The sequence below is a fragment of the Mercurialis annua genome, linkage group LG8, assembly GCF_937616625.2.
Source record: "Mercurialis annua linkage group LG8, ddMerAnnu1.2, whole genome shotgun sequence".
NCBI classification, from domain to species: Eukaryota; Viridiplantae; Streptophyta; class Magnoliopsida; order Malpighiales; family Euphorbiaceae; genus Mercurialis; species Mercurialis annua.
This window is the reverse complement of record NC_065577.1, coordinates 8,590,151-8,605,914: the sequence shown is the minus strand read 5'-3', so window position 1 is coordinate 8,605,914 and position 15,764 is coordinate 8,590,151. Positions and strand designations below refer to the sequence as shown.

The 15,764-nt window shown below is 33.0% G+C and overlaps 2 protein-coding genes across 5 annotated transcripts; both read right to left on the bottom strand.

Moving 5' to 3' along the window:
* Positions 1 to 5,427: 5,427 nt before the first annotated feature.
* Positions 5,428 to 6,357, bottom strand: LOC126661562 (transcription initiation factor IIB-like). The gene has a single exon (XM_050355416.1). It carries the CDS (start codon positions 6,355 to 6,357, stop codon positions 5,428 to 5,430), a length of 930 nt encoding a protein of 309 aa, XP_050211373.1.
* A 2,219-nt stretch (positions 6,358 to 8,576) lies between these two features.
* LOC126661211 (short-chain dehydrogenase/reductase 2b-like) lies at positions 8,577 to 11,839 on the bottom strand. Of its 4 annotated transcripts, XM_056104050.1 has the most exons (7): positions 11,294 to 11,832; positions 10,892 to 10,970; positions 10,626 to 10,779; positions 10,386 to 10,431; positions 9,548 to 9,688; positions 9,121 to 9,198; positions 8,577 to 9,025 (listed from the first exon to the last, which is right to left on the bottom strand). In XM_056104050.1, exons 5-7 carry the CDS (start codon positions 9,680 to 9,682, stop codon positions 8,843 to 8,845), a joined length of 396 nt encoding a protein of 131 aa, XP_055960025.1. In that variant the 5' UTR covers positions 9,683 to 9,688; positions 10,386 to 10,431; positions 10,626 to 10,779; positions 10,892 to 10,970; positions 11,294 to 11,832; the 3' UTR covers positions 8,577 to 8,842. The 4 variants fall into 4 exon arrangements, 3 of the variants coding, with proteins under 3 accessions (XP_055960025.1, XP_055960026.1, XP_050210983.1); XR_008789727.1 differs by lacking the exon at positions 9,548 to 9,688 and having other exon boundaries at positions 11,294 to 11,839; XM_056104051.1 differs by lacking the exon at positions 11,294 to 11,832 and having other exon boundaries at positions 10,892 to 11,254.
* Positions 11,840 to 15,764: the final 3,925 nt, after the last annotated feature.

Here is a 15,764-nt window from a genome sequence, read left to right as displayed (position 1 = left end):
AAGATCATACCACTAGCCACAGAAGCGTCAGCTGATACTCCCTCTATGAAGATTCAACCTACTGGCGGAACGAAAGCAGGTGTACCAACGGAGACTATTGAAGTAGAAGATATGGTGACATGAACAACGTGTTGACCCCACTCAGCACTATGAGAGCCAACGTACTGATGAAGGTCAAAGAAAGCCGAACACCAATCACGTAGCCCCAAAAGATGATTCACAAAATAGGAACAAGGGACGAGGGCAGATACTGCAAGTTCCACAAAGACTACAAACATAACACAGAGGAGTGTTATGATTTGAAGAAAAAAAATTGAAAAGTTGATAGACATAAATTATTGGGAAAATTCACACACCGAAAGAAAGAGAATGAGCACCAGAAAAAGCAAACAGATAAAGAAGTAAAGAAGGATGAAGAAAGGACCAAGAAGAAATAAATATCATGATTCATTAATGTGATAATAGGAGGAAGAAGTCTAAGACCAAGGAAAAAGAGGCCAATGGCAGAAATACAGGTAGCCAAAAGAGCAACAAGGGAATCAAGATCTACAAGGATCATCACTTTCAGCTTAGAAGATGGTGCGCATCTTCAAGGGCCGCATAACAATGCCTTGGTGATTGAAGGAATCATTAACAATTATCTCGTGATGTAGCTGTTGGCCAATCATGGAAGCGCAATCATTTTAATGACATAGGAAATGTAAAGGAGCATCGAAGGAGAGATAAGAAAGCTCAAATATTTCCCAACACCCATCGTCGGCCTAGGAGAAATCCCTATTCAACCTAAAGGTCTAGCAGACTTGATCCTAGAGTTTGGCAGAGGAAAGGAGGCATCAAAGGAAATCAAAACCCAATTCAGTATAATGGACATGCCATTCTGTCATGGCCGGATTTCCACCCTGAAACTCGAGTCGCGACTGGCGCTAGGGAATGGGAATGGTTGTTCTGAATCCCGTAGCAAGCCTAGGAAAAACAGTAAAAACTTTTCGCGTTTTGAAAACATAAAAGGTATCAATCTCTTTCCGCAAGTATTAGAAAACCTTGAAAAAAACAGGTAATCAAAACTCTGCGATTGCATTCCTGGACTCAGGGTAGTACGCGTATACATCATACATCATATGATAGCCATGTCCGAATACAATGCCAATAGTGTAAACCAGTTCACACATCAGGTAGCCGGCTAAAAACATTTGTACAAACACACATTTTTAAACATAAATCCAGGTTTTTTTATAAACAACTCGCAAAAGTCCTTTTTGTACAAACATGTAGCATTTTCAAAACACAGATACATATAGTAGTTTCATATCAGAGCGAAACATATAAACAAATGAACTATTGTGGGATAGACTGAACTACTCTACAGCTCTAGAGTGACCTTATTTAGATACGACTTGTGGAGAAATATCAACGGGGGGTCAATATTGAGTGAGTTCATATAATTATTTAGGAATATTAATAAAATAAGAATTAGGTTTCTGCTAATGATACCTAATTCAAATAAGTTAGATATAGTTTGGCTAAATACCAAACTATTACCTGATGACTTACGCGTCACTATAACTCAAATTCTTAAATATTCGTCCGTAACTAAAACGGATAGCAAACCTTGTGAAATTTTACCCAAATTTTATATTAATTATAAAAAGAATAAAAACATAATTTTTATTCTCACGGGACCTATATTTTATTTTGGTTAATGTCATAAAAATTCACCAACTTTACACGTTTTCTCATTTTAATTACGCAGTTTAAGTTTTCTCATTTTCATCCACGAACTACCACTTTTTCTCAAATTCATGCACGGTGCTGAGGTGTCACAGCTCCATTGGTGTAATTCATTGAGGTGGAGGTCATTTTACACCAATGAATGAGTGCCACCTCAGCACCGTGCATGAATTTGAGAAAAAGTGATAGTTCGTGCATGAAAATGAAAAAAATTTAAACTACGTGATTAAAATGAAAAAACGTGTAAAGTTCGTGATTTTTTTTGACATTAACCCTTTTATTTTTAATAAATCATTTAAAATTTATTAGGGCTAAACTAGTCTTACTCATAAAATTTAGGCCTAATTACTTAAAACCACCCCATGTTGAACTTTTTTTTCGTTTATACCCCCAACGTAGGAAAATTTTCAATTGTACCCTATTTCAGGGTTTTCGTTTTCACCTCTACCCTAAAGCACTAAATTGATATTCTTTTATTTAAAAAAAAGTTAAAATAGTCCTTCATTTTTAACCTATATTCTAATTAGACGTAAATGTTATTAATTTTACAGAAATACCATATCTTTTAAAAAAATCAACTCATAATAATTATTTACATAAATATTAAAAAATCCCGACCAAACCGCCGACGTCCTCCTATTCCTCAGTTTTGGAGGAACTGATCTGTTCCTCCGAAATAGAGGAACATGAAAGAGGAGCTGCTGCTCCTCCTTTTCCGAAAGGGGGACGGCGGCGGGTCCGGCAAACTCGGGCAGAGAAGCCCAAAAATTGAAAAAAAAATAATTTTTTATTTAAATTTAGTGACGGGTTTTTAAATCGAAAAAGTATGGTGGTAGGTTAAAAAGTTTTTTTAATAATTTATTTTTTTAATTAATTATGAGGATTTATTTAAACTTTTTTAAAGTTGAAGGACTTGTTTGTATTTGTCCAAATAAAAAAAATATGATAAAATCCTTTTATTTAGTTGTTATTAATTTTTTATTCTTAAATTATTTAAATCGTCAATTGTACCCATAGTTGGGGTAGAGGTGAAAACGAAAACCTCAAAATAGGGTACAATTGAAAATATTCCTACGTCGGGGATAAACGGAAAAAAATTCAACGTTTGGTGTTTTTGAGTAATTAGTCCTAAAATTTTCCTTCAAAAACGTTCATCACAGCTCTTAACAGTTACTCCACCATTATTGTAAAACTTTTCATTTATCCTTTAAAAGAAGGCCTCATGTCTTAAAAAACCCCGACCTTTTAGCCCGTTTTCAATCATACCCTAACGTTGAAAATTTGTCAATTTTACACTATTTTGCATTTTTGTGTTTCAATTGTACCCTGAAAATTAAATTAACGTCTTTTGCGTTTGAAAATTTGTTTAAAACATTCTCCATGTCTCGCATATATTAATTGTATATTATTAAAATTTATTTAAATTTAGTTAAATTAATTAAGAATTTAAATTAGTGTTAATTTGATTATGGTTTTTAGTTAGTTTTTAAAAATAAAGGACTTATTTGTACTTTTTTGAATAAAAAAGAATTTAATTTCATGTTTAGACTTAATTAATTGAATGATTTCATCATTTAAGTAAAAAAATTAACAAAATTTAAAATATTGGGGTACAATTGAAAACGGAAAATTCAAAAGTGGATAAAATTGACAAATTTTCAACGTCGGGGTGGAATTGAAAAAAAGTTTAAAGGTGAGGGGTTTTTGAGTGATTAGGCCTTAAAAGAAACTCTTACCTTTTTCTTTTATTTACCCTTCCACACTTTTATCCATCTATATCTACAAGCTATAAAAGAAAGCAAATTGATAATTAAGAGCAGTGTAGAGACAAGAATGGCTACATATGTTCTTGCTCATTTGGCTGTTGGTCAAGATTATTTCAAGTCATTATCTCTTATGATTAAAAGAATATTTACTAGTTAAATTATATGATAATTAAAAAAAACTCCAATTTCTTCATCTTTTACTACAATGCAAGCAATTAAAATTAAAGGTTTATATACATGGTAACATGTTCTAGATATGCTATTTCTGCGTTCCAAGGATTATGTGGTCTGTGATTATGAAGGTAACTACATACTATTGTAAATTCAATTCACCACGTGTTAATTTCCTACATGTAAGTTGCAGTTTCATATATTATTTTCTTCAACCAAGTAATCTATATATTGAATATCTTTCAAAACATAAATGTACTAAAAGAAATTTATAATATTAGGTTCATAATATATATAGACCATAGACATAAACATAAACATGCTTTTAACACATGGTCGATTATTATTTTCAGCTCGGATTGGGATTCGTAATATGATAATGTTGATCTTGGTATTGATGTTCCATATTGTGAATTGCAGAGATGTGGGTTGGGGAATAAAACCGGTCAATAGTAGATCATGTAAAATCAACAAACGTCGATATGTTTTGAGTGCAATGTAATAATAATATTCTCTTCATATAACAATCAAAGATACGTAGCATCTTTATTTTTAAAATTATAATTAATTTATATGCTCAATTTTTTAAAACTATATTATATTTAAAGTGCGAGTTCTTCTTGTGATAAAATTATAAATTACGTAAAGTTTCGTTTTAATATTTCATAAGAAGAATTCAAAACAATATTATACAGCTTAAAAAAGTTATTTAATCTAATTGCGCGGGCATCGATCTAGTTTTATAAATGTTGAAAACGAGTGCCGTTTTGATTTGAGAAATTTGAAGTATTTTGACTTGAACAACATTGTAATTTTGATGTCATTTGAATACAAAATCAATTATAAATATTAAATTGAAATCTAAAACAAACTCTTCGTACCATTCAAGCTATTAACCCTCATTTTTCTCATCCATTAGATAGATAACATCTAGTACAATTTAGTGCTTCAATTACAACACTGACCATTACAATTCCAACCCTCTTTTCTGTCAACTAGTTGAGTACTGGAGTATAGTTTGACATAATCCATATTCTAGACATCATAACTACCATAAATGCCAATTGATTCATCGATATTTTATTTGGCGATAAGGACACTACTTGGAGCTGAATTTAGTTATTACGCTATTCCGAAATATGGATCGTTCGCAAGTCTACAAACCTAGTAAATCAGAATTATAATGGCCAACCAGCTCAGTGCCAACAACTTTATATATTAGAAAAGGCGTAGCAAAAATTTGAACCTACAACCATGGTGTCCAAATGGCTAAGGTTTAGAACAAAGTCACCAAACCCACGCGGAGCATTGATTCGGAAACATTATTTTGATAATATCTGATGAAAACTATAAAATAGTCCAAATAGAAAGTATAAATTTACAATCAAATGAACCTTTAGTTTTATTAAGGGCTTGCAAATATTGCATGTGCTGCAGCAACAGCAACGCCTGTGATGCATTAGCTTTTTCCTTTTCTATGCAATTTCCTTAACAGCCTTTCCATTTAGATTCAAATTCTAAAATCATTTGCTAATCAACACATTTATAGGTTTATCTAAATTTCGCTATGCACCGTAACAATGCTGAGTAATCTATTAATTAAACAGGTAAACATCTCAATTGTTCTTAACTATACCATTCATAATAAGTTTCTAATTCAACAATAATGTCAATTAATCCATGTTTGATATTCCTAATTTTATCATTCTCAAAAAATATTCACTCTAAAACCAAGGAAACAAAATTCAACACCAACAGTCTTTCAAGGTCTGCGGAGTCTCTTCAAATCATCTTCCACAGCATACCAACGCGGCACCACCCTCGAAGCATACGGATGAATATCCTTATACGATTTCTTGATAGTTTGCTCCGCAACTTGAGCCGCCATCGCAATATCTCCGAGACCAATTTTGCATCCCGACAGTTGAGTAATTATGAAAATAATAGCTGCCAAGATCGAACAAGGACTCCTCCTTATATCAAATTCTTTGCAATTCTCAAGAGCTTCTTGTACCGCTTTCATCTCCTTATTTTTCATCCCAAGCTTCGAACAAAACCGCCTTACAAGCCCGCTTCCATTCAAACATCCACTGCTAGCAATAATATCAATCTCAGTTTGTTTCCTGATAAAATCCGCAGCTTTGTTAATATCTCTTATCGAAACCCCTTCCGCAGCAGAGCAAATTTCCTTCACAGTTCTTGGTAATTTAGTCTCTTTACAAGCAACAAACAAACACCCTGCCAATATAGACTTCACGTTCTTTCCTTTGCATGATTTTTTATCCAATAAAATCTTGTATATTTCATCAGCCCTAATCTTGGCAATTTTTCCAACGCTTAACCTATCCGCCATCGCACCAATTGACTCAAAGCCCTTCGTCAGGATTTTATCGGGGTTCGTCAGCGTATCGAAAATAAGTCTGTCGGTTTTAGCATCAGAAAATTTGGGTGCTGTTATTGTTGTTGAGAGGTTTCCGTGGGTTAAGAGAGGATTAGAGACGTTGCCGACGCGGTTAGGATCATGATCATCCTTTTCGGAATCAGCAAAAGTTCGCCATTCGCAAGTTTGGTCGATGAAGTGATGATCAAGAACTAATCCGCAGTTTGTGCAGATTGTATCTCCTGATGCACGATCTTCTACCACTTCTGTGTTTGTCTTACAGTCCGAGCAGTAGGCCGTATAGTCGCTCATGATTTTTCTTGAATTAGTGTTAAAATTTTCTTGAAGAGTCTTTGGTTTTTCTTGAAGCTGTACGTTTTTGGGTTTGAAGATATATAATTCGGTAAGAGGGCTCTCTCATGTATTTATAGGTTGGAACTTGGAACTGAGATCCTTTCTTGATTAGGTTTTGTATTTGGAAGGCAATAATAAAAAAAGTAGAGGAAAATTATAACAATTGATATATGAAATTTGGTAGTTGAAATTTGATCTAATCCAAACTTCTAAATTCCAAATTCGTGTGTACTCAGGATTCCTTTTCTCAAAGATAATCTACTACATCAACATTTTAATACATCTTGACTTTTGTTGCAAATCTTATCATATAAATTATATATTTTTCATTTTCTACAGTATTTTATTTGAAAGTATATGTAATTAATACATATAAAAAAGACTTAATGCTTTAAAAAATCCTCCGACCTTTCATTCCCCATTCAATCCTATCCTGACATTGAAACATTGTCAATTTTACCCCAATTTGCATTTTTTTCATTTAAACTGTACCCTCAAGCATAAAATTGACCTTTATTTATTTGACAAAAGTTCAATATTTTTTTTAAACATGGTCAATTTAATATAATAAGTTAATCTAATGCAAAAAGGATCATTTAGAGAATTTTTGCTAATATGAAAAAAGTCAATTTTATGCTTTACGGTACAACTGAAATAAAAAAATACAAAATAGGGTAAAATTGACAGATTTGCAACATCAGGGTAGGATTGAAAAGAGGATGAAAGGTCAGGGTTTTTTAAGACATTAAGCTTATAAAAAATAATCTTTTATATGTATATAACTTGAAAACTATAGTATTATTTCACCGATATCTCTCATTTTAATATTAAATCACTTCCAATATAACAAATTTGGCCATTAAAATTAGATTATTAACTAATTAGTTTCATCTGCGAAACCGATTACCATATAAATTGAATTTCATATGAAAATCTTGAAGTATTTTGACTTGAAATGAATATTCAAATTTTGTTATCATTTCAATACAAATTCAAGTTTTAATATCAAATTGAAATATACAGAAGAATTTTGGTAGCATTCAAACTTTTAACCTGCATTTTTCTCATTCATTAAGATAGATAAAATCCTTAGTTCTATTAAGAGCTTTCTGCCTATCCTGCAGCACCGCCTGTGATGCCTCAACGCTCTGCTTCATTTTTCCATCGGTTTTTCCTTTTCTATGCAATTTTCTTGACAAATTTTTCCATTTTGATTGAAACTCATAAGCTATGATAAACAAATAAAGAATAAAATATTATAACAACACATATGAGGTGGAAGTGCAAAAAACAGCATAAACGAAAAGGTTATCCAATGCTATATATGAGAGACAAAAGTGCAGTATTAATTGGAGATATCAATTTTGAAAGACTGACTAATCTCATTTTTTTGTATGCTTGTAGCAAAATGATATTGTATGTTGCATGAAAATTTGTCGAATCCTATATTTCGACGTGTCCGTTTCTGAAAATGCTTATAAAATTCTAGAATGTAATAGTATTTCCGTATCAATATTTTTATTTCCTCGTAAAATATTGAAGAGTCGCACTACCACATAAGTCACTTTCGGCAACAGTGGATAACTGTTGCTTAATGTAAAAAAACTGTTGCCGTAAGTCTACTGCAACGGTTTTAAATCAGCTACATTTGCGGCCGCTGCAATAGGTTTTAATAGCTATTGCAACAGATTTTTTAATCTATAGTAATAGAAATAAAACCGTTGCAATTAATAGCAAAGGCAACGGTTTTAAACATCTTCTGCAACAGTTGAATAATGTAGTTTAGACAACAGTCTTTTTTATAAGGCAACGGTTTATATAGTACTTTATGCAACACTTATGTATACTATTTGCAATGGTTTGACTAAAACTTTAAACAACAGTTTCAAACATCTTTTGTAACAGTTTCGTATTGCATTTTAGACAACGATTTTCTTTTTATAAGGCAACAATTTGTGTTATTCTTTATGCAACACTAAATATACTATTATACAATGATTTTATTAAAACTTCCAGCAAAAATTTATATAGAAAAGGCAACAATATAACTTATTTTGTATAAAAATTTAAATAAATCTTATATATAATTTAAATATTCCTTCTAGGCAACAATTAAATATTCGCTAAAATTAGTAACATAAAATAAAAAACAAAAAGTATTCACTAAAATTAAAAATTCGATCTTGTTGTGTTGCTCGAAATTATTGCATCCTCAGCGTCTGCATAAAAGATAAAGCTAGTAGACCTTCCCTATCGAAATAAGAATGAGCCAACGCTGCTTTTGCACTCGTTCTTTGTCACACTTTGTATCAGACTATCGATGTTAGAAGCTCGCAGCCTATCCCTCTGTCTAAATCCAGTAACTCAAATCACCTTCGAAGTTCAGCGCTTGCACGTGGCTCTACAATTTTCCTCCAGGTTACTAAGTCATAATCACACTTTTTCAACTCACTGGTAGCTCACTCTTTAGAGAAGACACAACTCTTGAAGTGGAAAGCTGTAAAGGCGGGAGCAGAGCTTCTGTTAATCTTCTTACACCGAAGTAATTTGTGTTCAAGCATTTTTCAGCTTTCTCGTACGTAGTTTTAATCACTTCTTGTATCATATTGATTGCCTTTCCTGAAAGCTGTATCAGGAAATATGGTCTCAGTACTTCCAATTTGTTTTATCAAGTAACATATTAAAGAATGACTTCAAGTTTCATGAGGCTTGCACACTTACCCAAGTTTCAGTTTCTATATTTAACGCCCTTAGGCTATCCTCATCCACCACAACCCCAGAGGCTCCCGCATTGTTTACCTGTCAAAAACATATGAATCAAAATGAAAAACACTGACTAAAACTGCACAAACATATAACATTTTTTGACCGAAAGGCCTTTGGTTTTTGCCCAAAAATCATAGAGAAGGCTGCATTCAATAGACTGACCACACAAATATGAGGGTAGCTTGTCTTGGTGATCGACTTCGCAGACAAATAGTATGAACTATAGGATTTGCACAGAACAATCATGAAACTCAAATCAAGCTGGATATTAACTTAGTGGGTAATATGTAAAAATGAGTGAAGTGAGTGTGATTCTGGTGCTAATCATATCATCAAACACCTTGAGTAGAAATGCATAGTAAACAAACAAAGGCAAATATACCAGAATATCAAGTCTTCCAAATGTGTTCTTGATGAAATCAGCCAGGGACTGAATATTAAGTGGATCCAAAGCATCAAGTTGATGAAAAACAACATTAGTTAAACCCATTTGATGAAGCATAGAAGTAGCATCCATTCCTCTCTGTTGATTTCTAGCAGTAAGCACCACTGTGAGACAGTTTAAAGACATACACTTTGTTTATGATGAATGATGTAACCACCGTGTATATCGCTCATTACGTACTAGAAGTTGCACTATCAACACATAGAGGTCTAAATGGACTCTAAACTTTTCCAAGATAAATTTATCTTCTAGTCCTATATTAGCAAACTAAAGAAATTACTAGACAGATGTAAAAGCCGACTTATAAGGTCCATATATAGGGATGACCATAACATGTATGAATGAGAAAGTAAGAAAAGTTAGTGGGTGGGTAATATCAAAGTGAGTGTGTGCATTGGAGTGTATAGTGACGTGAGTGGTGTTGCAAAAGTGTATTTGTAAAAGGTTCTTTAAGTATTAATAGAAGTTCTTTTACAATCAAGTCTTCCTAATTTTCTACATAGAACACAATAGCAATCCATTACAAGAGTTAATGATATCAATACCAAACGGATCATTAGCAAATTTCAGCCTTTCAAATACCAAACGGACTCTAAACAAGATAATTTTTTTGCAACAGTTAACAATTGTAATCTCTTTTTGTGAAAGAGATTTGCAACTCAAATAATGTCATATCAAATGTATAAATAAATCAATAAGCTCCAAAAATTCTTTAACTAAATCAATATTTAACAGTTACATGCATCATAATCATAAAAAATATCACAAGAGTTACCTGGATAACAATGACATTCTCTTAAGCATCCTTTTCACTCACAACTCTGCAAAAAACAAGCAATTAAATAAAAAGAATTGTTGAAACTGAACTCATACATTACTCAAAAATTAGAAAGATGCTATAATTTCTAAGTTTTCTTTGATATAAATAAAAAGACGCATAATCTACAAAATTATTGATGAAATTGACACCAGAATCATAGGATTCAACCATTAAAGAGATAAACAAAAAAGTAACCTAATCACAAGGGATTGATCAGAGAATGAGTGGTGGCGTTAAAAGGTCGCCAGCAAGCAGCCGTTTTGGCGCCGGCAGCGAGCAGTGACTTTGGCGTCGATATCGACGCCGGCAGCGAGCTGCGGTGTTTGGCTGCAGCTCCCCTTCTCTCTCCCTTTGGTTTTTTTCACAGATCAATTGCTTATCAACAAAAATATCAATAAAACAAATGATAAACAAGAAAAAGATTAACAAATCAATGATTAGCAGATACTATAAACACATACCTGAAATAAAGAGTAAGAAGAGCTATGAATTGAAGCAAGTAATTGTAGTTGTTTGAACAGCCGATAGTGACATCAGTATCTAATTAAAACAGTGACGGTAAGGATTTGTACACTCGGATATTTTTTAGCACAAAATGAAACCACAAATATCATTAATCAATTCCATTATTAATCAAGTATATACAGATGTATACACTTCTAAAACCTAAAAAATTATGGATCAATACACTTCTAAAACCTAAAAAATTATAGATCAATACACTTCTAAATTCAAGATGAATACACTTCTAAAACATAAAAATTGGCAGCAAGTTTCAATGAGACATTTTTACAAACACTTGGATTAACTTTACAAAAAATGAAATTAAGGAAGAGAGACAGAGAAAAAACGGAAAAACAAACCTATTCATATCCCAAAACCAACCGTTAAGTTGAGCAATCAAAGCATTCGTAGCCAAACTCTTTGAAATGCCTTTAGCCATCGAAGTTGATAACTGCCTCTCTCCTTCCTTCACAGTCCCATTCAGCAAGCTAATCCTATAAAAACAAATGAAATAATTCGAATTCAAATTAATTAAACAAAAGCTTCGATGCATTAGCAGTGAATGGAGTGGAGTTTTGTTAATTTTACTATCGTGCTCGAGCGATTGAAAGCGCGCGATTTGCTGTTCTTTGATGGATTCGAACAATTTGATGCGTTCTTCGATTACCGCGTTGAGATAAACTTCCTCTTTAGTATGAGAAGCCTTGGCTGTGGCGTTATTAGCGGAGGACATTGTGACGGCAGGAAATGACGAGAGAAATCTCCGGCGACTGCGAGAAAGATTAGAAATGAGAAAGTTGGAAAAGAGTAACGGTGAATAGTGAAGAGCAAAGCACTACATAACAAAAAGTTAGCTATGATTTGGAATGCTATGGATTTTTTCTTCCTCTTTAATTTGAGTCTATAATTTTAGGGTATTCCGAGTGTAATTTTTTTATTTGAGGGAAAGATATAGATTGAATCTTAAATTTTTGTTATATTTTTAAATATTACGACCGGATACAATTACAATACCAGTTAATAAACTTATTGCAACCAAATTAAACTCCTTTCGTAAATACTGGGTACCTAAGACATCAATTTCTTATAGTGTTATTCAAAGAGTTTAAAAATTTATTTCAACATTAAATAGTTTATTGTTTATTAGGATTTACAATATAATTAAAAATATAATTTAGTATCAGATAATAAAAAGACAACAGTTTAAAAGTGTTGCAAGATTTGGTCAAACTGTTGCGTTTTCTTATGCTAATGCAACAGTTTTCCATATTTGTTGCCTTATGTTATAAATTCCAGAATTTTGCTAATTTTTTTGCAACGGTTTTTAACCGTAACCTTTCTGTTGTCTTATATGTACTATTGCAACAGTATCGATAGTGTTGCTTTGTTAGTATTGCTGAAAGTGACTTATGTGGTAGTGTCGGGTGAATTACTAAGTAGCCGACGGATTGAGCAACTTTGATATCTGTTATTCCATTTGTTAAATAGAAATACAATTAAAGTTCATTTCACTCCTCCGACTTAGAATAAAAGATAAAAAGAACCTAAATTCTTAACTTTGGCCAAAAAGACTCGCAGCATGTTAATTTGGGTTATTGTATTTGTATATCCTAAACCTGAGGTCAATCCATTTTTTATAGGCAGACATGTAAAATATCCAAAATGGATATGTTGTGGATTTTTTATTTAAACCTACAAGTTTTGACTCGTTTAATATTTGTCCCAAATTGGAGGGGCAAAATGATGAATAGAAAAAAGTTTTGTATAAATTACATCCTCTAATTTGCTTTCTGACCTGAATTGCCAAGGCCAGTAGGAAGAATACTAATTCTTAAATATTCTGCTGCCTTTGTGCCAAGACCACGATTCGGCCGGAGAGTTACACAAAGGTGGAAGCAACACATCCTTCCTGCAGAGACCGAATGGAACGGAACGTCCCTTGCAGTGACAGAACTCTTCAAGTACGGAACGCTTTGGAAAATTTTGAATTTCAAGAATGTCACTAAAGCTCGAGCAGCGAGAGAAGTTTGTTTTCGCAGAAAGAAACGCTTCCTCGTTCAAAGCATTTGAAAAACAACTCCCGAAAGAGAGAAATTTTTCATCTTCATTGTCATCCTCCTATTATTGTAAGATCTTTGGAGCCAAGAATAATTCGCCCCGTTCTTGGAGGACAATACCCTGAGAAAATTATCCGCCAATACAAAAGATTTGTTACTCGACTTCATCATCGCACGCTTTTGGACTGCTGAAATAATAACCTGAACAAATCAGAAACATTCATAGGTTAAAAATGAAAGACAACTGAGAAGCGGAAAGTTTATATAAGCTGCCCGGGTAATTGATCCTGAAGATCACTGAACTTTTGAGTTTTTTCATTTCAGTCACTTAACTATTTTTTTTTCATTTTGATCACTGAACTTTCATTTTTTTTCATTTTGGTATTTTCCGGCCAAAAATGCTTAGGTGGCAGCCGGAATTAATTTTTTTCAACCTGAAAACTTGCCATATATGCATTATTTGATCTAAAATCTCATTTTTAAAGTGGAATTATGTATTTGTGATAAATTTTCAAAGTAAAACTTATAAAATCCGGTTATCACATGTCAACTTCCGGCTGCCACCTAACCATTTTTGTCTTGAAATATCAAATTGAAAAAAAAAATGAAAGTTCAATGATCAAATGAAAAAAAGAATAGTTTAGTGACTAAAATGAAAAAACTCGAAAGTTTAGTGATCTTCAGGATCAATTACCCAAGCTTTATGGAGAAGGACCTGATGTACCTAGCTGGTTTGGCAAAGAAAAATTCACTCCTGCTGTCTATATTTTGAATAGATTTTCTGCTTCTCCTTCTCAAGAGGTTCAAAGTTTTGGAAGATTTTGGAAGTTTAAGGCTCCACCTCGGATATTGTTCTTCATGTGGTTAGTGTCTAGAGACAGAGTATCTTCGAATGTTACTCTATTTCAACGAGGAGTTCTTCTTCCTAATCAGATTTTCTGTTCTATTTGCTTTAATGAAGAAACTACTAGCCACATTCTCATACATTGCCGGTTTGCTTGGGAGGTTTGGAGTTACATTCTGAGTTTGTGCAATATCCAATGGGTTTCGCCTTCTAATATCCATCAATTTTTTGATTTTTGGAGTTCACTGTCACTGCGGAGATATCGATCATTATGGCAATCTATTTGGTTTTTTTGCATCTGGGAATTATGGAAAGCGAGAAATAGGAGGGTTTTCAATCAGGAATTAACGGCGAGGGATTCTTTAACTTATATGGGTATTTGCAGAGCAGTTATTTTTCACAAGGATCTCAATCCGAGATTTTCCTTTTCTGCTAATGATGTATTCAGAAATTTAGCATTTTTCTGTTTTTCTTTGTAACTTTAGCTCCTAGTAGCTTTTTGCCATCCACTCCTTTGTGGATGTGCTAATATACCCATCATTTATCCAAAAAAAAATTACCCAAGCTGCCCAAAAGTGAGTACTTCCTGTTCATCTTCTATGTCACTTATTGCTTGCTCCTCGTCAGGGCTCGAAATTGAAACCCGCCGACAGGTATGGCAATTGAAAAAGCAGCCTTAAGCATCACAGAAAAGAACTTGCTATTTATGTGACAAGAAACATAACAATGCCCGCCGTGGAGAGTTATTACAGGGTAAAAAGAGCCATCCAGGAAAATAACTCTCGACTTGTTGACAAAATTAGTTCATAAATTTGTCCATTTTGGTCCATTGTAGATCATGGTCAATCAGTTTCAAATTTTACTTTTTGATACAATTACTTCCTAAGCTTGTCTATTTTGGTCCATTAGTGACCCCAATTTATACATTGACAAGTGCTTGTATTATAAGTTCAGGGGGCTAATTGACTGATATTGAAGCTTGACCAAAATGAACAATTTTATGCACTAATGGGGCTAAAAAGTTAGTTTTTGGATTAATTGACCAGGATTTATAAGTTCAGGGGATAAATTGGCATTTATGTCGGTAAATTATCCTAATAAAATCTCATTTTCTAAGCACAAAAGACAAGTAAAAACATTAAAACAAACAGTTACAGAAATGGACAAGGAATCCCAATGAATTAGCACTTCCACTGGGTTGGAGAGTTGAGGGTCAAGGAATGCAGTGGAATGAACGTTCATCCCTTACAGCTCATCTTCTTCACAACCCTTTGTTTGGTTCAATTTTACTCTACAATTCTACAAAATCTAAAAAATAGTTACTAAATAAATTGATAGATAAAGAAAATATAGCTGTATTCATTTAATAATATATGGCAGCGAGAAAAATGACATATTTGCTAAGAGGGTGTGAACCTAGTTGAGATGCTCGAGTGTGATCTTTGATTTTTCGACTCCAACTATTAAAAAATATAGATGTATTCATTTACAAATGAGCTGCAATAAATGTATGAAATTCATTTGAACCAAATGCACCTCATATTTTGTTTACAAATAAACTCGACATGAATATGAATCATATGATCAATTCTACAAAACACACTTGTTTCAGTGACAATTTGAGAACTACACTATCTTTATCTAAATGCTTAGAATATTCTCAATAAAAACTGCCAGATTCGATTCAGTCAAGTTCATTATCTAAGAACAATTAAATATTCTTCTAATAACAAATAAATACAATCTTTCAAGAAGCACAACTAATCCGAATGAATTAGCACAAAATGTAAAAAAAAAAAACAGGCACAACTGAGCCTCAGGAGTACTGATAAAACCTTTGGTTTTCTCCATTTACCAATTCTCATGCCCGATCAAGAATTTGTTAAAAAGAAAGAAAGAAACCCTTACCTCAAATAGCGGTTATTGATT

Coding starts and splice junctions, on each gene's coding strand:
- LOC126661211 (XM_050355026.2), bottom strand. CDS start 9,736: ATGTCTTTAAACTGTCTCACAGTGGTGCTTACTGCTAGAAATCAACAG. Junction 9,199..9,547: donor TTGGAAGACTTGATATTCTG/GTATATTTGCCT, acceptor TGTTTTTGACAG/GTAAACAATGCGGGAGCCTC. Junction 9,026..9,120: donor ATATAGAAACTGAAACTTGG/GTAAGTGTGCAA, acceptor TTCCTGATACAG/CTTTCAGGAAAGGCAATCAA.
- LOC126661562 (XM_050355416.1), bottom strand. CDS start 6,357: ATGAGCGACTATACGGCCTACTGCTCGGACTGTAAGACAAACACAGAA.